A 21,895-nucleotide genomic window follows, 5' to 3' on the forward strand; every position below is an offset into this window, starting at 1 on the left:
GCATAGTTCCCAGAAATCTGACTTTAGAAAACAGAGAAGTAATACCTGCAGAGTTCTGAGGACGAGTATAGTACTTTACCACAGTACCCCCTCATGAAATTACTAGATTGTTTGCCATCAAATGACAAAAAGAGCGAGAGAGAGACAAGAAATAATGGAACATGCCAAGATGTGCAATAAAAGGAAATTTCAAAGTAACAACTTTGCATCAGTCTTAAAATCAGTCAGTACAAAATTGATCCCAGCAAACAGTATGATTAAGAAGCTAGATAATCTTAGGTCATGTGGGGGAAAAGGCATTTCCATCAATGAGGAGAAAAAAGGCAGAAACTCTTTAAGAAGAAGGGGAAAGATCTCTGTAAGAAAGTCAGGGTTGCTATATTTAAAATGGATAACCAACAAAGACCTGCTGTATAGCACATGGAACTCTGCTCAGTGTTGTGTGGCAGCCTGGATGGGAGGGGTGTTTGGGGGAGATTGGATGCATGTGTATGTACGGCTGAGTCCCTTCGCTGTTCACCTGAAACTATCACAGCGTTGTTTGTTAATCACCTATGTGTGTGTGCTGTCGCCTCAGTCGTGTCGGACCCTTTGCGACTCTATGGGCTGCAGCCTGCCAGCCTTCCCTGTCCTTCACCATCTGCCAGAGTTGGCTCAAACTTATATCCATTGAGTTGGTGATACCCTTAGACTCAGGAAAACTGCCCAGCCTCACAATAGAAGAAATGCAAAATAAACATACCCAAACACTTACGAGACTGGCAAAGATCCAAAAAGGTAAGACAAGCATACATTTGATCAGTTTGGAAGCTGAAGCTTATTGAATCAGAGTAGATTTCCTAAGTTTACACAGTCAATAATCCTGTCTGGAATAGGTGAGTCTTTGACTTCTAACCGAGTACTGAAATATTTCCACTACCTGTGCTTGGCTTTCTGTGTGCTCAAGTCTCCAGTGGTGTTGTCAGTACTATTTGACATTAAGTGGAATTTTCTTTGTTCAAATTTACCATTGATATAAAAGAGATCATCTGTATGAAAACATAGTAAAACTGCATCTTATTTCGGTGTCCATTGTAGCTGTGTATTATCCTAATAGGAATTTTGCAGAATTCAGTTGCTTTTTCAGTGTTCTTTACTTAGATTTCAGAAGCTGTGCTAACATTTAATACTATCAGATGAACAGCCTTAGTTCTGTGACAGCACCCTCGGTTGGGGTCATCCTAGTCTAAAAACCTGTGAATTTCCCTTCTGTCTCCTGACCAGCATCAGAAGTGATCTGTTAGCTGTAGTTGTTCCTATATTAGCAGCAGGTGAGGTCAAAGAGAAACAAAAGCATGACTTCCTCTTGGACTCTCAGGAGCCAAAGCCCTCTGCCTGGTATCCCCGCTTCCCCTTTGTTTTCTCCCTCCTCATCCTTACCGTCTCTCCCTTCCCTCCCCTCAGAAGGTATGATTCCCTGGACCCTATTTATCTGTAGAATAGTGTTAGGTTGTATTGGAGGAAATTTTTTTCTCCATATTTTATCTCCATGCCAAGGTACAAAAGGTATGACTAGTAAAAAGAGGTTCTTTCAGATAAAAAATGTTCCTTTGATAGGTTGAGAGACCATTATCTCCCCTCTCACTTCTATTTACCGCATGGTAACTAGAACAGGAGCTGAAATCTACTATAACACCAGACATATTTTACATTAAATCAATGGTACACACTCCACTATAGGGAAGCATATAAATGAAGTAGCATAGTCTCAAAAGCAATGAGTCCTCAAAAGGCTCAAATATCAGGGACTTCCCTGATGGTTCAGTGGTTAAGAATCCACCTTGCAATGCTGGGGACAAGGAATCAATCCTTGGTCAGGGAACTAAAATCTCACATGCTGCAGAGCAACTAAGACAGGACACAGCCAAATAAATAATTTTTTAAATAGTATATCAGACTGGCAGTTTCTGAAGGTAGACACATCCTCATGTGCGTTGGCCAAGCCAGCCCCATTCCTGCAGAAAAGAGAGGATTCTGGCATCGTTTCTTCTAGCTCCTCTCTTGGCCCTGTGAGTTACTAAGGCTTTGTGGCTTAAACTCAACAGCTCTGTTTTAAAATACCCACTCAAGCTAGATGGTTCTAAATAGAACTAATGACAGCCAGAAAAAAAAAGGCCTGTAGGAACTTGCTGTGACACAGAGCTGATGTCTATAAACAGATTAGTAGAAGGAAGCAGAACATTTTCTATCGCTGTAACTTTTGTGTCTTGGCACGAAGATGAAATAAAATCATAGGAGAAAATTACCTCCAACAAAGCCTACCACTGTTCTACAGAGAATAAGGTAAAGAAGAGTTTAGTCTGCCCTCTCTCCATATACTTGTGTTTGATCAAATCAATTTAGTAATGAAGCATAAATATCCACTAGTTAGTGTGCGGTGCTAAAGGTTTGACTACAGGGAAAAGAAACAACAAAATAGATGTAAAAGAATGAGGGAAGTTTTTTATCTGGGTTTTTCAAGTTCAGCATAACTAATCCTTAATTCAAACAATGACTGATAGACCTAACTCAGGTTTTCATTTGTAGAAGAGGGAGTAATATGTTTTGTTGTGTCTTTACTGAAGTATAGTCAATTTACGATGTTTCAGGTGTGGAGCAGAGTGCTTCTGACTCCCTGTGCTATACAAGCTGGTCCTTGATGTTGATCTGTTTTATATATAGCAGTCCGTATCTGTTAATCCCAAATTCCTGATTTATCCCTCCCCCCACTTTCCCTTTTGGTAACCATAAATTTGTTTTCTGTCTTTTAGTCCGGGAATAACATGGTTAAAGAAACCCTGAAGCTATATTAAACTTATTGTTTGAACTGCTGGTTAATAGACAAGAAAAATTTTTTTCAGACTTTTTCCCTTGCATCTTCATGCAAGATTTCAAAAAAGGCTGGTAGTGTAGTTTAAGAGGTAGAAGAGAAAAAGTTAAGTGCCTAAATAATCTGTTTATCAAGTATGTGTAGAAAAGCTACCAGGGGACGTAGCTATGCCCATGACTCCCAAATTTGTTAAAATCACCTGGGGATCTTTAAAATTACAGAGCCAAGGCTACACCCCGGTTCAATTATCTCTCAATCTCTGAGGGTGGAACACAGGCATCAGGTTTTTTTTTTAAGCTCCACAGGTGATTCCAATGTGCTGAAAAATTTAAGAAACACTAAACTATGGAATTGGAGAAGGCAATGGCACCCCACTCCAGTACTCTTGCCTGGCAAATCCCACAGACGGAGGAGCCTGGTAGGCTGCAGTCCATGGGGTCCCTAGGAGTCAGACACGACTGAGCAACTTCACTTTCCCTTTTCACTTTCATGCTTTGGAGAAGCAAATGGTGACCCACTCCAGTGTTCTTACCTGGAGAATCCCAGGGATGGGGGAGCCTGGTGGGCTGCCATCTCTGGGGTCGCACAGAGTTGGACACGACTGAAGCGACTTAGCAGTAGCAGCAGACTTTGGAATAATTTTTTTTTGAAGTACAGTTGATTTATAATACTGTGTTTGTTTCAGGTGTACAGCAAAGTGATTCAGTTATACGTGTGTATTTTTTCAGAGTATTTTCCATCATAGGTTATTATAAGATATTGAATATAATTCTCTGTGCTACACAGTAAATTCTTGTTGCTGATCTCCTTTATGTATAACAAGATAATACTATTGTATGTGTCTCTTAACCCCATACTCCTGTTTATCCTATTTCTCCCTCCCCCTCTTTCCCCTTTGGAATGACATACTTATCTTTTAACAGTATTAACAACTATGAGATTTTTGTGCATCATTATTGAACATTAATATGTAGTTATTTTCACAACTTTCCTCATTTATGTAATGTAATTGTTTCAAATGTTTTTTCTACTTCAAGAATAAAAATAAATGTTTTAACATCAACATCATGAGTTCTGCTTGCTAAAATCATACTTGTTTTCCTCTTCTATTTTCATGTATCAACAGGAATTGGCAGCAATGAAGCAGATTATCACTCACATGCGTAGTAAGCGTTCCAAGGACAACTTACTTTTCACTAAAATGGAATCCAAAAATGTGACAGAAAATCAGAAATCAAAGACTTTGAATGCGCCTAAAGAACCTGAAGACAATGTATTTATACCCAAGCCAACACTGTTTGTAAGTACGACAAAAATTTAGAATGTTAGTCTTTAGTTTTCACTAAATGTATTTGACTTAAATATCCTTCCTATCACTCATATTGATTGGTTTCAGACTAACTATAATCATTTTACGAAAGGGCCTTGAAAGATCTGTATTAGTCCCTTTTCTAGTTAGCCTATTGAACTTGCCCAGTAATTAGCATTAATATAGCACCTTCCATTCTCCAGGGACAAATTTTAAACAAATCAGAAACTCTTGATTTGACTGGTTTACAGCATGATCTCTCAGTTTTTCATTAGGATGTAGCTGACATCATACCTCTTTTGAAGGATTTTCTCTTATATATAAAAGAAAGTTTATTATAGAAAAAAGAGAAAATGCAGATAAGCAAAAAGAAGTTTGTTTTTTGGGGTTTTTGTTTGTTTGTTTGTTGTTGTTTTGTCCATGCCTCTCGGCTTACAGGATCTTAGTTCCCTGACCAGGGATTGAATTCCAGCCCTCAGTAGTGAAAGCACTGAGTCCTAACCACTGGTCAGCCAGGGAATTCCCTGTTTGCATGATTTATAAATTTACATAAGAATAAAAGGGATGTAAAATATCACCTTTACCCTCTTATTTGTAAAATAATATATTTTGCTGTAAGGAGTTTTCTTGTAAAGTATAAAACCAATCATATTAACATAAACCAAAAAACTGAAATGCATTATTAGGTTAAAATGTATGTACACAGAAAGTAGTAAAAAAAAACAAACAAGAAATTAGAAATATTTGGATTAAAAATAGAGAAAATAAATTATGAAATATTGAAAATGATGTTTTAATAATAATGAGAATTTAAGAGAGTCAAACTAGGAGTAACTTTATTAAATAGTTCACTTTACTTCAACACGGTTACCCCTCCATGCCTTAATTTCTCAGAAGAGGCATCATTTTTACCATCTGAGCATAGAGACTCAAAGCCAGAAAGATTTTCTGTATGATATTCTGAGTCAGTGAGTCCCCAGAATCTTAAACTTTTTTCAACTCCCTAGATGATTATAATAATCGGTCAAGTATGGGAACTTCTGATCTAAGCTGTTTCATTATACATTCAGAACATGCTACTCAAGATCAATGAGATGTGAGAGATTGCTTGGTGATTACATAGTTCAACCTCCTTTTTCAAAAAAATGACAGAGTTACAATCTAAATGAAATAAGGGATAATTATCATAAGGATCTATGTGGCAATAGACTGAGCTAACAGAATGGAGAAAACAGGAAATCTAGATTGACCAGCCTGGGAACAAGGCAGCTCTGTGGATTTCCACGCTGAGTCCATGGATCTTTTCCTCTAGTGGTACCTTGGCTTCTCGCTGTTTCTCTCCTAGTGTCTGCTCACTGATGGTTTCCACTTCCTTATGCACTTGCTCACAGTTCCTTGTCTTGAGACGTGTTTCTCTGCATCCTTTCCCTAATCTGCTCTCTTCTAACTAGTTCTCTCTGTATTTTCCGAAAGCAAGAATTGAATGGGCACAGTTCCTCCTTATTGGGGGATTGATACCTCTTGTGGCAAGACGTGTTAAGGTTATTAGCCAGCTACTGAATGGCTGCCCTTACTAATGACCAGGGATCATCTGGTACCAAAGAAAGCTGCCTAAGGCTGTTCATTCAGAAGGGCTACGGCTAGGTAGGTTCTCCTCAGAAAGTCAGCTAAGATTATGGCAGACATTACGGTGTGTCTGTTGTTATAGTCTACAAGAAGAGAGCACACTGAACACATAGATGCTAATGGGGAATGTAGCGTCGGGTGAAAACCCCATGGTACAGCCAAATACATTAAGCCTGTCACATGCCCTAGTCTGCTTTTCTGACCCTTCTCTGTTTCAAACAACGTACTACTCTTTCTGACCCTGACCTTCTACATGTCTGACTTTAGCTGGGTAACCTGATTCTGATATCCTGAAATCCTGACTGTCACCCATACAAAAGTAACAGATTTCTCCAGGATGTCAAGATAAGGTTTTGCAAAGAGAAGACAGATAAGATTTTAAATATAAAGTCTTAATTGAGTAGTTTTTATTTCCTCCTTTATGCTTATCTGTATTTTCTTTTTTTCTACAATAATCTTTTTCTTATATACTAGAGAAAATGTTTCAAAAGAGGTATAATCTCAGCTACATCCTAATGAAAACTGAGAGCCCACGCTATATACCAGTCAAATCAAGACTATGTTGCTAATAATGTAGAATTTGGAATGAGAACTGACTGGGTCACCTGGGGCAAGTCACTAAAATGCCCTGAACTGGTTCTTATCTGTAAAATAAGGAGCAAGATTACATGATATAAGGCCTGGACTTCTTTTATACTAGCATCCATGATTATCTTAAAGCCTCATAATTTCTACAGTTACTGAGTATTTTCAATTTTCCATAGCAATGCTTTTCTTATGTTTTCTCAGATCTTGTTAATAGGAATTTATGGTGCTAATATTTGAAAGTAAGATCTAACCATTACATAATTTTATGGTTCTATAGCTAAAATGGAACATTTCTAATTTATTTCCAGATCCTTTGGCTGAAATTATTTGCTGTTTGTATTTTTCCCTAATACAAATTCAATATTTAATGGGATGGATAGGTGCATGTTTATATATACACTGAAAATATGAAGAAAACACACAGAGCCCCTGTTAAATGGGCAGTAGGGTGAAGGTGGATTTCCTGGTAGCTCAAGTGGTAAAGAATCACCTGCAATGCAGCAGACCCAGGTCTGATCCCTAGGTTGGGAAGATCCCCTGGAGGAGGAAATGGCAACCCACTCCAGTATTCTTGCCTGGGAAATCCCATGAACAGAGGAGACTGGTGGGCTGCAGTCCATGGGGTCACATAGTCAAACATGACTGAGCAACAATCACTTGCGATTGCAGGGTGAAGGTAGAGCTGAGTTAGAGAAGAGAAAGGGGAGGAATAAGAGCTTAAGACAGTTTTCTTCACATAAGTTTATAATCATAAAAATGTCCTGCAGTGTTCACGTGATATTTACATACGAAGACAACCCCACAAGGTGTATTTTTTTTTTGTTTCTTTCTCTTTTTTGGCTGGCTGTGTCAGGTCTTAGTTTCAGCACTCAGGATCTTTCTGGCAGCAACAGGCTTCTCTCTGGTTGTGCTCGTACGCTGCAGAGCAGGAGCTTTGGAGTTTGCAGTTCTGGAGTTTGCAGCTCTCAAGGTCTCCAGTGAGTTTGCAGCTCTCAAGGTCTGGAGTTTGCAGCTCTCAAGGTCTCCAGTGAGGCACCCGGGCTCTAGTTGGAGGACATAGGCTTAGTTGCTCTGCTATACATGGGATCTTTGTTTCTCCGACCGGGGATGGAACCCACATCCCCTGCATTGGAAAGAAGTTCGCAGCCTCCGGACCACCAGGGAAGTGTCTCCCACAAGTTGTATTCTGTAGGAAAACTCTTGACTGTTGAAATCACACATGTTGGCAGGGTTATTATTCAGGCATTTTTGATGTACCAACAAAGACTAAATTGAACCATAGAATGTAAGTGCTTTGAGGATAGAAGCTTGTTCCCATTGCCTTACACAGCACAAGATCAAAGCAGATAATAAATATTTGGTAACATAGGACTTAAAAAAAAAGAAACAGTTATTTGCCTCCCCAATTTAGTTATCGTCTAAACTGTGGGGAATTTTAGTGTTGAACTCAATAAACTACATGGGGTCACAAAGAGTCGGACACGACCGAGAAACTGAAAAACAACAAATAAACTACAAGGAAAGTGAAAGCAGCAGCTTCTCAGACCACATGCTGCTTCTGCATCAGGCAACACCATTCAGTCTCTTTCATCCGAAACTCACAGTTTGTTCCCACCAATAATCTACTTTCTCTTTCAAGGTGGTTTTTAGCTGTCCTAGCCATTTTTACTATCCCCTTCCTAGATGACAACAAGAGCTGTTTGAATCGTCTTTGTAGCAACACTCCTCTCCTTTCAGAGCAGCAAGGAACTGTCTTTTGCTAGTTTTCTGTTCCTTTCCCAAAATACCTTTATACTCAGGATTCATATCATTGTCATTATTTTGTCAATAGTTTCTTTAAATACATATTAGCAACCCCACTGTTCGTCTTGTCTCCAGGTAGATTGTGGTGGTTTGGCTGCTAAGTCATGTCCAACTCTTTGCAACCCCATGGACTGTAGCCCACCAGGCTCCTCTATCCACCGAATTCTCCAGGCAAGAATACTGAAGTGGTAGCCATTTCCTTCTCCGGGGGAATCTTCCAGACTGAAGGATCAAACCCATGTCTCCTGCATTGCAGGCGGATTCTTTTACTGCTGAGCCACCAGGGACTGTAGGCTCAATCCTGGTAGAACCTGGTAGAATTTGTAGAACCTGAATCTCCAAATAGAATAGGGAACATAATAAGAATATGCAGCACAAGTACGTAATTGAAGGGTCGCAATTACAGGGAGTTCATGATAGTGTCCTGGTCTTGGCTTATACTGGTTACCTCATTGGCTAGTGTATGTTGAATGGGTAAATTACATTTATAAAATTTTTTTAAAAATGATTATATAAACCACTTGATTCTCAAGAAGTGATTTAGAAGGCTATGTGTAGTCATCTGAAGGCAAAACATATTCAAATAAGTTAAGTTGAACACGTGTGTGCTGTCTCTGTGGAGGACCTAAGCATTATAGAGCATCTGATCATGAAGAGAGAGTCAACTTCGGACTTCTCGGTCCAGCGCAGGGTGTGCAGGTTCGATCCCTGGTTGGGGAACTAAGATCCCACATGCCTCTTGTGTAGCTAAAAAATAAGAATAATTTTAAAGATAAAATAAAAATAAATACATTAAAAAGTTTGAAGTAAGTGTTAAGAAAAAAGTCAGCTTTACAGATGCTTGTCCTCTAAGATCAAGGATAAGAAAACAAATGAAAATAGTAAAAGGTGAAATTGGGTGGACTCTTTTAAAGGAAATACAAATTACTATGAAAATTCAAAGAAAAAAAGAGAGATAATATGATGTGGATGGGCACCAGGAAAGAAAGCATTGAGGTTGATCTTGAAGAATGTCTAGGATTTGACAAGCACAATAAGGGTTAATGAGTGAGAAATTCCAAGGCAGAGAGTGTAATATTCATAAAACATTTTCTAATTTGCTCCTTTTCATTATTCAGAATGAGAATGTTTAATAATCTGACTTTACACCTCTCTTACTACATTCTTACGCCAGACTTTAGGCATTTCACCGCTTAGTGCTTTCTCTTAGGACAAAAGAAAAATACACATCAGTAAGGTATGCATAGAGTAGTCTGATTCAGAGAGGCGGGAATTATTAGAATGCTGGTTACCAGAAAGCAGGGGAATGGGGAGTTACTGTGTCTAATGTGTGCAGAATAAGCATAAGATTTTATGGCACACCAGGGTAAATGAACTTTGCTGGTAGGTTGAAGCAGCTCCAGCCATGTCTGAAGGCTCAGGGGCCAGTTGCTCATCATACCTCTAATGCTTTCTTGTCACATTTGTTTGGAAGCTCTGGTTTCACTATTTCATGTTGAATCTAGATTTATCTCATCAGAACATGCTCAGACCTCAAGATATCTAGCTATGTCTATTTATATTTTTAAAAATAATTTTGTAATTTCAGCTCTCAGTAATAGCAACATCTTTTTGATGTAATGTAGCTGTGAGCTAAATTAGAAATAAGGATTCTTTTTAGTAAGCGTGCAAGTAGAGCTGTGAGGACTATATGATTTGGGGCAGTTTCTCATTTAGTCACTTCCTTCGTAGAAAAGCTAGTCTTCTCTCCTAGACTCATTTAAGTTGAGCCCTGCCTTTGAGGACTTATAAATATTTGTTTCTTTGATTCCTAGTTTGTATCTTTGTTTTCAAAATACAGTGATTATATCTGCTAAACATAGTATTTCTTTACTTCAAAAAAGTGATGCTGGCTGAACATTAATAGATTCTTAATTTCTAGCTCTCTTTCTAGATTCCAGGAATAATCTACCAGGCGTATTGTGTCTGCATTTATCAGTCAGCAATCTTCTCAATGTTATAATCCCCAAGTTATATATTAATGTTTTAGTTTTCTGTTTCTGGATGATACAAAAGTAGCTATCTTATCAGTTATTATCTCCGGAATCACATTGTAACAGTAAATTACTTCTGGTTGGTTTCCAGTTAATCCCATCATTTGTTTTTAACCACAGCCTCCTGAGCTCTTTCCTAGATCTGGAATACAGTTTACTTCAGGGCCTGCTAACACCACTAATAATGGGAGGTTTTCACTAATTTGTACTGTTTCTTTATAAAGTTACAAATATAATTAACCTAAACCAGCTCAGAAAATTAAAGCAGTGTTTTGGCTCAGATGGTAAATAAGAGCCCAGGAGACCTGGGTTCAAGCCCTGAGTCAAGAAGATCCCCTGGAAAAAGGAATGGCCACCCACTCCAGTTTTCTTGCCTGGAGAATTCCGTGGACAGAAGAACCTGGCAGGCTACAGCCCATAGGGTTGCAAAGAGTCGGACACGACTGAGCAGTTAAAACTTATCTGTCCAAGACAGAAGTTCATTCTAAGTAGTTTGTATATCTAGGACTTCCCCGGTGGTCCAGTGAGAATCTGCCTGCCAATGCAGGGGAGACAGGTTCCATCCCTGGTCCGGGAAGATTCCACATACCACAGAGTAGCTAAAACTGTGTGTCACAACTGCTGAGCCCGTAGTCTCTAGATCCCATGCTCCACAGCAAGGGAAGCCCATTCACTGCAACTAGAAAAAAACCCATGTGCGGTAACCAAGAGCCTGCGCAGCCAAAAATTAATCAATTAATTCAGGAGTTTGTATGTCTAATATATGTCTAATGTGTTTGTATATAAAATATATTATGAAAAGGGTTTCATATCATGGAACCTCTGAGAATCTTAATTTTTTTAAACTGTGAAATAGAAAATAAAGATGCTCCTTAGAAGATTAACTCTATTAATGACTGAAGAGGCATAACAAAATTTGTTACCTAAAATACCATCTTATGGGTAGAAAAGCTAAACAACTTTAAGATAGTAACGTAAAAGAAACACTACTGTTTAAATAGGTAAAAGAGTGGAATTACCAAAATAAAAAGCGGTTAGTTCTGTATCTGGATTTTTGTGCCCACTTTATTTAACAGTCATCTATCAGGGGTTGGGCAAGACAGTAAATATTCTAGGCCTTAAGAGGCACATGCATATTGTTTTGTTTTTTACCTTTCTTTTAAAATGTTAAATCTATTCTTAGCAGGCAGTTCATACAAAAACAGACCATGGACCATGGTTCGCCAGTCAGTGATCTATCCTAATGTAGTTTGCTCAGTACTCATCAGGAGTTTGTAAAAGCTTAGAAACTTCCAGTGTCTGGAACTTTGGGCCGTCACTAATGGATAGTACCTTACTGACAAAACAGAGAATGCATGCGTCATAAGAATCTGAAATCAGCTTTCCAGAATCACTATTGTCTCCAAGGAATTTGTTTGAATTTTGCTAGTGTTTAGGTATAGATACTGATGTAGATGAGAAGTTGACCTATTCTATCCTAATGTTATTCACCTGAGTTTCAGACAGTGACTGGGGCAGAAGTGTCCCAGTAGAAAGATTGAGCGTGCCTTGAGTTCATACCACAGAATATGCTATGTCCGTATCTTACTGGTTATTATCAGATCAGATCAGTTGCTCAGTCGTGTCTGACTCTTTGCAACCCCATGAATCGCAGCACACCAGGCCTCCCTGTCTGTCACCAACTCCCGGACTTCACTCAGACTCACATCTATTGAGTCAGTGATGCCATCCAGCCATCTCATCCTCTGTCATCACCTTCTCCTCCTGCCCCCAATCCCTCCCAGCATTAGAGTCTTTTCCAATGAGTCGACTCTTCGCATGAGGTGGCCAAAGTACTGGAGTTTCAGCTTTAGCATCATTCCTTCCAAAGAAATCCCAGGGTGAATCTCCTTCAGAATGGACTGGTTGGATCTCCTTGCAGTCCAAGGGACTCTCAAGAGTCTTCTCCAACACCACAGTTCAAAAGCATCAATTCTTCGGCGCTCAGCCTTCTTCACAGTCCAACTCTGACATCCATACATGACCACAGGAAAAACCATAGCCTTTACTAGACGAACCTTTGTTGGCAAAGTAATGTCTCTGCTTTTCAATATGCTATCTAGGTTGGTCATAACTTTCCTTCCAAGGAGTAAGCGTCTTTTAATTTCATGGCTGCAATCACCATCTGTAGTGATTTTGGAGCCCAGAAAAATAAAGTCTGACACTGTTTCCGCTGTTTCCCCATCTATTTCCCATAAAGTGGTGGGACCAGATGCCATGATCTTCGTTTTCTGAATGTTGAGCTTTAAGCCAACTTTTTCACTCTCCACTTTCACTTTCATCAAGAGGCTTTTGAGTTCCTCTTCACTTTCAGCCATAAGGGTGGTGTCATCTGCATATCTGAGGTTATTGATATTTCTCCCGGCAATCTTGATTCCAGCTTGTGTTTCTTCCAGTCCAGCGTTTCTCATGATGTACTCTGCATATAAGTTAAATAAACAGGGTGACAATATACAGCCTTGACGAACTCCTTTTCCTATTTGGAACCAGTCTGTTGTTCCATGTCCAGTTCTAACTGTTGCTTCCTGACCTGCATACAAATTTCTCAAGAGGCAGATCAGGTGGTCTGGTATTCCCATCTCTTGAAGAGTTTTCCACAGTTTCTTGTGATCCACACAGTCAAAGGCTTTGGCATAGTCAATGAAGCAGAAATAGATGTTTTTCTGGAACTCTCTTGCTTTTTCTATGATCCAGCGGATGTTGGCAATTTGATCTCTGGTTCCTCTGCTTTTTCTAAAACCAGCTTGAACATCAGGAAGTTCACGGTTCACATATTGCTGAAGCCTGGCTTGGAGAATTTTGAGCATTACTTTACTAGTGTGTGAGATGAGTGCAATTGTGCGGTAGCTTGAGCATTCTTTGGCATTGCCTTTCTTTGGGATTGGAATGAAAACTGACCTTTTCCAGGCCTGTGACCACTGCTGAGTTTTCCAAATTTGCTGGCATATTGAGTGCAGCACTTTCACAGCATCATCTTTCAGGATTTGGAATAGCTCAACTGGAATTCAATCACCTCCACTAGCTTTGTTCATATTGATGCTTTCTAAGGCCCACTTGACTTCACATTCCAGGATGTCTGGCTCTAGGTCAGTGATCACACCATCGTGATTATCTGGGTCGTGAAGATCTTTTTTGTACAGTTCTTCTGTGTATTCTTGCCATCTCTTCTTAATATCTTCTCCTTCTGTTAGGTCCATACCATTTCTGTCCTTTATCGAGCTCATCTTTGCATGAAATGTTCCTTTGGTATCTCTGATTTTCTTGAAGAGATCCCTAGTCTTTCCCATTCTGTTGTTTTCCTTTATTTCTTTGCATTGATCGCTGAAGAAGGCTTTCTTATCTCTTCTTGCTATTCTTTGGAACTCTGCATTCATATGTTTATGTCTTTCCTTTTCTCCTTTGCTTTTCGCTTCTCTTCTTTTCACAGCTATTTGTAAGGCCTCCCCAGACAGCCGTTTTGCTTTTTTGCATTTCTTTTCCATGGGCATGGTCTTGATCCCTGTCTCCTGTACAGTGTCACGAACCTCATTCCATAGTTCATCAGGCACTCTATCTATTAGATCTAGGCCCTTAAATCTATTTCTCTCTTCCACTATATAATCATAAGGTATTTGATTTAGGTCATACCTGAATGGTCTAGTGGTTTTCCCTACTTTCTTCAATTTAAGTCTGAATTTGGCAATAAGGAGTTCATGATCTGAGCCACAGTTAGCTCCTGGTCTTGTTTTTGCTGACTGTATAGAGCTTCTCCATCTTTGGCTGCAAAGAATATAATCAATCTGATTTCGGTGTTGACCATCTGGTGATGTCCATGTATAGAGTCTTCTCTTGTGTTGTTGGAAGAGGGTGTTTGTTATGACCAGTGCATTCTCTTGGCAAAACTCTATTAGTCTTTGCCCTGCTTCATTCCGTATTCCAAGGCCAAATTTGCCTGTTACTCCAGGTGTTTCTTGACTTCCTACTTTTGCATACCAGTCCCCTATAATGAAAAGGACATCTTTTTGGGGTATTAGTTCTAAAAGGTCTTGTAGGTCTTCATAGAACCGTTCAACTTCAGCTTCTTCAGCGTTACTGGTTGGGGTATAGACTTGGATTACTGTGATATTGAATGGTTTGCCTTGGAAACGAACAGAGATCATTCTGTCATTTTTGAGATTGCATCCAAGTACTGCATTTCGGACTCTTGTTGACCATGATGGCCACTCCATTTCTCCTGAGGGATTCCTGCCTGCAGTAGTAGATATAATGGTCATCTGAGTTAAATTCACCCATTCCAGTCCATTTCAGTTCGCTGATTCCTAGAATGTCAACATTCACTCTTGCCATCTCTTGTTTGACCACTTCCAATTTGCCTTGATTCATGGACCTGACATTCCAGGTTCCTATGCAATATTGCTCTTTACAGCATCGGACCTTGCTTCTATCACCAGTCACATCCACAGCTGGGGATTGTTTTTGCTTTGGCTCCATCCCTTCATTCTTTCTGGAGTTATTCCTCCACTGATCTCCAGTAGCATATTGGGCACCTACTGACTAGGGGGTTTCTCTTTCAGTATCCTATCATTTTGCCTTTTCATACTGTTCATGGGGTTCTCAAGGCAAGAATACTGAAGTGGTTTTGCCATTCCCTTCTCCAGTCGACCACATTCTGTCAGATCTCTCCACCATGACCCACCCGTCTTGGGTTGCCCCACAGGCATGGCTTAGTTTCATTGAGTTAGACAAGGATATGGTCCTAGTGTGATTAGATTGACTAGTTTTCTGTGACTATGGTTTCAGTGTGTTTGCTCTCTGATGCCCTCTTGCAATACCTACCATCTTACTTGGGTTTCTCTTACCTTGGGTGTGGGGTATCTCTTCACGGCTGCTCCAGCAAAGCGCAGCCATTGCTCCTTACCTTGGACGAGGGTATCTCCTCACCGCGGCCCTTCCTGACCTTCAATGTGGGATCATTCCCATTCAATAATGGCAGTGTTACTTAGAATCATTAATAGTGCCCACCTTGCTTGTAAATGGTGATGTTACCTGATTAGTTGGAGCCATATTATGGCATTACTGTGGTGGCATTTTCTTTCACGTTGCATAGGGGCAAGTCTTGAATATAAACTCTCATGAGAATTCATAGCCAGACTTAAATAGAACTGAGAACTGTATATCATAGCTAACCCTAACATCATTTATTCATTTAAAAAAAAGTTTCTGAGCCCCTACCTTACGCCAAGCACTGTTAGAGGTAATAAGGATATAAAAATTCCTCCTTCTATGAGCTTATATTCTTTTATGAAAATTAAACTATAAATTGACAAGCAAACCAAAAAACAAATTGTAGAGAAATTGGAAAATTGACAAATGCTATAGGGAAAGATAAAACAAGATGGGGAGTGAGGAATAGAGAGGGGTGGCCTCCTCAAGAAGATGACACTTAATGCTTGAAAGAAATAAAACCAAATGCTCAAGAGTTTTGAGCAGCTGGGTTTTGCTAAGTCTCATCATTATCTTAATATTAAGTCAGTATACCCAGGTAAAAATAGATTCTGATGGAAACTTGCTTTGCTATTAAACACGTAGGAAATGAGTTCCTATTACTTTTTTTTAATATATTTTAGAATACAAAGTATCTAATAAAATATGTGACTTTCTGTAACAGCAAAATCCAGGTAGCTCACACTGGAAATCGTACCCTTTTTCAGTGTTTCTGCTTTTTTCAGAACATTTTCATTTATTTCCTTTTTTGGGCATGTACACACTGCTTTACTTGCTTGTTTGTTTCTCTCTGTGCTGGGTCTTCTTCGCTGCAGGCTTTCTCTGGCTTCGGAGATCGGAGATCGGGGCCCGCTCTCTTGTCGCCGTGCACGGGCTTCTCCTCGCGGCGGCTTCTCTTGTTTTGGAGCTCGGGCTCTAGGCATGCGGGCTTCAGTAGTTGTGGTGTGCAGGTTCAGTTGCTCCTCGGCATGTGGAATGGTCCCAGACCAGGGACTGAACCCGTGTCCCCTGCGCTGGTGGGTTCTTATCTGCACCGCCTGGGAAGCCGGGCGGCTGATAAATGTAGTTTTTCATTACTCTCATAATAAAATCAGAGTTCTGTGTTTCAGAAGAGGAAAACAGATGTAACCCAGGCAACCAGCAGGCCATGTCGTAGGGTATTCTTAATATTTTGGCCGCGCAGTTGGTGGAATCTCGGTTCCCCAACCCAGGATCAAACTGGGGTCCTCTGCAATGAAAGCACAGAGCCCTAACCACAGGACTTCCAGGGAATCCTTTATTCATTTTTATATCTGTGCAGCCTAACACAGGGACCTGGTATATAAATAGGTGTTCAATAAGTTATTTAAAAAATAATGTCAACTACAAACAATTTAGTTCATGTAGTGAAGTGTTAAGAGTTAGGATTAGAGAAGTAGTCTGGGCAAGATCCTAAAGGGCTCTGGCTTCCAGGTCAGTGTAGTTTGAACATGACAGTGGTGGTGAAGTTCTCCCCACAAACGTATGAATAAGGAACAAACGTTAGTCCCGTGGGAGCAAGCTGTGAAACCAATTTTAAATGATTATGACAAAAGAATTGAAAAGTTCATTTATGACGTGGAAAAGCAGTTAATCCCCAAGACAGAGGCCCACTTGACTGTGGCAAAGCTACTTCATTAACACATCTGAAGAAAGAAGGTATTGGGAGGCGGGGATGGAGAGAGAATGATCTGCAATGGACCAGATACAGATTGAAGCCATCAGGAAGGACAGTCTGCCACTGAAATGTTGGTTCTGTCCTTTATGAGTCTTAAGATTCCTTTTTGTTATCAAAAGTTTTATTTACCAATGGCAGGAAATGAAGAGGAATTAAAGAGCCTCTTAAGGGTGAAAGAGCACAATAACACAGATATATAGAACAGTCTTTTGGACTCTGTGGAGAGGGAGAGGGTGGGATGATTTGGGAGAATGGCCCTGCAACTTGTATAATATCATATATGAAGCGAATCACCAGTCCAGGTTCAATGCATGATACTGGATGCTTGGGGCTGGTGCACTGGGATGACCCAGAGGGATGGTACGGGGAGGGAGGAGGGAGGGGGGTTCAGGATGGGGAGCACGTGTACACCTGTGGCAGATTCATGTTGATGTATGGCAAAACCAATACAATATTTTAAAGTAATTAGCCTCCAATTAAAATAAATAAATTTATATTTAAAAAACAAACAAACAAACAAAAACCCTGGCTTGAAACTCAGCATTCACAAAACCAAGATCATGCCATCAGGTCCTGTTACTTCATGGCAAATAGAAGGGGAAAAAATGGAAGCAGTGGCAGATATTCTTTTCTTGGGGTCCAAAATCACTGTGGATGTAGACTGGCACTATGAAATAAAAGACACTTGCTCCTTGGAAGGAAAGCTATGGCAAACCTAGACAGCATATTCAAAAGCAGAGACATCACTTTGCAACAAATGTCCTTATAGTCAAAGCTACCAGGAGTTGTGTATAGCTGTGAGCCATAAAGAAGGCTGGGCACCAAAGAATTAATGCTTTCGAATTGTGGTGCTTGAGAAGATTCTTAAGAGTCCCTTGGACAGCAAGAAGATGAAACCAGTCAATCCTAAAGGAAATCAACCCTGAATATATATTGGAAGGACTGTTGCTGAAACTCCAGTACTTGGGCCACCTGATATGAAGAGCTGACTCTGGAAAAGACCCTGATGCTGGGAAAGATTGAAAGCAAAAGGAGAAAAGGGCAGCAGAGGATAAGATGGTTAGTTAGTATTGCTTACTCAGTGGGCATGAATCTGAGGACAGTGGAAGACACAGGAGCATGGCATGCTACAGTCCACAAGGTTGCAAAGAGTCAGACAAGACTTAACGACTGAACAGCCACAACCATACATGCATAAGGGGCTTCCTTGATGGTGGGTAAAGAGCCCACCTGCAAATGCAGGAGACGTGGGTTTGATTCCTTGTCAATAAGATCCCCTGGAGAAGAAAATTGCAACCCACTCCAGTTTTCTTGCATGGGAAATCCCATGAGCAGAGGAGCCTGGCAGGCTTATAGTCCATGGGGTCACAAAAGGGTCGGACATAACTCAGCGACTAAACATACACACACACATACATAATACTATCAGTTGATTTAGAAAATGTAGATATACAAATTCTATGCCTTTTTCTTGGTCTATACAATTTGCTTTCACATTTTTTTATCCTCGAGCCACAGTTAAAACCAGTTTATGTCATGACTTACTGAAGATCATAGTTTCTCAGAATGGAACCTACTCCTCCTCTGGCAGATCAGCTAGCATTCTGGTTTGTACTTTGGTTTCTTTTAGATTTGGTTAGCCCCTGTCACCTTTGAATTCTCTTGGAAGATAAAGCCTGGCTTTTCCCTGTTTCACCCTGAAGCCTTCTTTCACCTTTAATACTAAGGACTTTGGACTTTCTATTAAAGAAAAACAACTAAAGTGTTTTAATGCAGGTTTGCGTTTTAGAAAGATAAGCTTGGAAGGATTGTGGGTGATGAACAGAAGAGATAGTCAAATCAGAATTAGGAAATTCTTGCAGGAATGAAGCAGAAATAAAGGCCCAAGGTAACCTTTTAGAGTCAAGATAGAAAATAAGGAATGTAAAAGATATTTCTGTAAATGTTAAGGACTGTTTAGAGTGAAGACAGCAAGCAGAAAAAAAAAGAAGAAAGCTAAGATGAAGAGGAATCAAACATTTTTGGTTTAGATGACTGAACAAAATATGGTACCATTCACCAAGACAAAATATGGAGGATTGGGGGAGTTCCTTTTGACATACTGAATTTTAGTTGCCTTTAGGTGTTATGTAGGAAATGGCAACCCACTCCAGTATTCTTGCCTGGAGAATCCCAGGGATGGGGGAGCCTGGTGGGCTGCCGTTTATGGGGTCGCACAGAGTCGGACACAAACGAAGCGACTTAGCAGCAGCAGCAGCAGGCGTTATGTAAAAGTATCTGTAGCTCAAGTTAGGGCTATGGAAATACAGATGGGGTCTGAGGAAGGAGATGGAGGGACTACTGGTGTATATGGTGGTAACCGAAGGTGGCCAAGGGCATGGCTAAGGTCAAGAGGAGCTGACCATTGGTGTCACTTCTAATATTTTGTGCATTCAGCTATGGCATATGAGAAAGGTAAAATTACAAGTTATCATACCTACCTATATGCCAGTGTACATATATTTTTATGTATTTAGGAATGTGGTTCTTCATAATTTTAAGGAGATATAAATGGGAAAGGAGTAACTGCATATGTGATTTATTATATAAAATAAGATGTTTTGATTGGAATCAGTACCTTATATAGATTTCTGAGTTTTATCGCAGCCCACCTTCCCTGCTCCTTTGCTACCACTCGTTCAGACTGAAATGATTGAGCAGTAAACCCAAGAAGTACTCTGGTTGATCAACATTACATCATACAGTCAAAACGAACAAACCTTTTGGCCAAGCCTATACTTAACAATTCAGAATACCCAAAGCACAATGATTTAGATCTAGAAATTCTTCACTAACTACTGAGTGAATGAGTATCTATATAGATAGCTAAGACAACTAAAAAGAAACTGTGGCCTTGGGTTTTTTTTTTTTATAATTTTCTTTGAAAAATAGAATCAGTTCATAAAATGCTCACCTCTGTGCTGCTGCTGCTGCTAAGTCGCTTCAGTCGTGTCCGACTCTGTGCGACCCCAGAGACGGCAGCCAACCAGGCTCCCCTGTCCCTGGGATTCTCCAGGCAAGAGTACTGGAATGGGGTGCCATTGCCTTCTCCGGCTCACCTCTGTAGAATATGTTAAATGCAGACTTTAAGCCAGAAAACACAGCTGTGTATTTTTTTAATAGACATTCCAGTGGGAGATTATTTCTGACAAAAGACAAAATCTTTGCCCTTAAGTATCCTTCTGATTTATAGAAAGCAATTATTTACTATAATTTTACAGAAAAATTCCCAGTGTATATAGTTGCTTAGTTCTTTGAATTGCTTCTCTTGTACTCTTGTCCTTCTTATAAGCATTTTACTTAATTTTATTTTATCCTTTTATTTTTTTTCACAGACCAAGAAAGAAGCACCTGAGTGGTCTAAGATACAAAAAATGAAGACCTAGTGTTTTGGACAGATTCCTGAAGTTCTTTTTCTGATGAGCAGAAAGTTTATCTTAATCATGGACTTGACTTTTTTTAAATAGCTAATTTACAGTTTATTTTAACTGAACATTAAATTAACAAATTTTATCATCATAATCAAAATACATAAAATGTAAATATTTGGTTTATCTATTTTGTTAAAAAATAAATATTGTGTACTCTATTATGATTTAAATTTTGGAACTTTCATAATTCTTCGAGTCATTTTAAACATGTGGCTTCTAAATATTTTGGTTAGCTGTTATATTGGTGAATATTTTCCTCACTACATAAATTTTGAATTTAAATGTCATAACACAAATACAAGACACTTTACAATTTTTAAATTAATAATCATTTGTGAAGAATACTAGAAAGCATTTCAAATGCCCGATAATGGTAGTCAGTATCATGTTAGTGTATATGAATTGCTGATTCTTTCTTGAGTCTGTTTTTTTCTTACATTTCATATTATTGCTCACCAATACAATCCTTTACAAAGTCTATTATTCCATTGGTCAAGTAAAAATTTGATGAAAAGTGTCTTGTCACTTTGTTTGAAACAGTGCTGATTCAGATGCAGTATGGACCAAACACCTAGTCAGTGAGAAGAAATCAGTAGCATTTTCTACGTTGCTTGTCATAAAATATGCTCCATTTCTTATTCAAGAGTTACAATTTAGAAGAAAGAAGAGGAGTGAAAGAGAAAGAAAAAGAAATATATTTTTATGTATCGGATTTTCTTAACCACTGTTGGCATAAAGTGTGAAAGTAAAGTGAAGTCGCTCAGTCATGTCTGACTCTTTGCAACCCTATGGATTGTAGCCTGCCAGGCTCCTCTGTCCATGGGGTTTTACAGGCAAGAATACTGGAGTGGGTTGCCATTTCCTTCTCTAGCTGTTGACACAGAGGCTGGATAATTTTTGTTCAGGATGGGAGTGGGGGGCAGTTCTTTGCTTTGTGAAATGTTTTATCGACACCACTGGCCTCTACCACCAGATGAAGGTGGCATTCCCACCCCCCCCCACCCCCAGTTATGACAATTAAAACCCTCTCTGTCCCCTTTAACTCCTAGTGAAGAACCGTGGATACACATTTTATCAGTGATTATTATCCTTGTAGATATGAGAAAAGAGTCTATCTGATCACTGTGTTCTTTGAAAGTTTACAAATGTCATTCATAAGCTATTAGCTGAGTGTGAGAGAACAGAAAAAGCCTTTGATAATAATATACACTTGTAAATCTACTGTTGGCCTAAAAACTCTAATCTGCTGCTTCCCTGTTATTTCATTTGGATACATCTAAAATAGATTTTCTGCAACAAAGTTTGGTTTGTTTAGCCTCTCTGAGGCACACATTCTGATTCCAGATACCTTTATAGTTCATTAAAACTATACATGTAGACATAATTTGTTTCCTTCCAAAATGCTAGAAGAGAATGTCTATTTTATTTTCAATTCTAGTTATTTATCTGAAAGCATTTTATAATTTAGTTCAGTGTAACTCCATTTGTTATATGTACATA

At 39.4% G+C, this 21,895-nt stretch overlaps 1 protein-coding gene across 8 annotated transcripts in view; it reads left to right on the forward strand.

The window, feature by feature from the left end:
- Positions 1 to 20,565, forward strand: part of PIBF1 (progesterone immunomodulatory binding factor 1) — a 232,890-nt gene extending 212,325 nt beyond the window's left edge. For all 8 annotated transcript variants that reach the window (XR_015137616.1, XR_015137615.1, XR_015137617.1 and 5 more), the window contains 2 exons: positions 3,975 to 4,148; positions 20,300 to 20,565. Coding sequence is in view for 3 of the 8 variants with exons in the window: in XM_086328532.1 (XP_086184658.1) it covers positions 3,975 to 4,148; positions 20,300 to 20,350 (225 nt within the window). In the remaining 5 variants the exon portion in view is untranslated. The remainder of the gene's footprint in view (positions 1 to 3,974; positions 4,149 to 20,299) is intronic.
- Positions 20,566 to 21,895: the final 1,330 nt, after the last annotated feature.

This window comes from Bos grunniens, chromosome 12 (assembly GCF_055505025.1).
Source record: "Bos grunniens cultivar Pamir isolate PY7600 chromosome 12, Bosgru_T2T1.0, whole genome shotgun sequence".
NCBI lineage: Eukaryota > Metazoa > Chordata > Mammalia > Artiodactyla > Bovidae > Bos > Bos grunniens.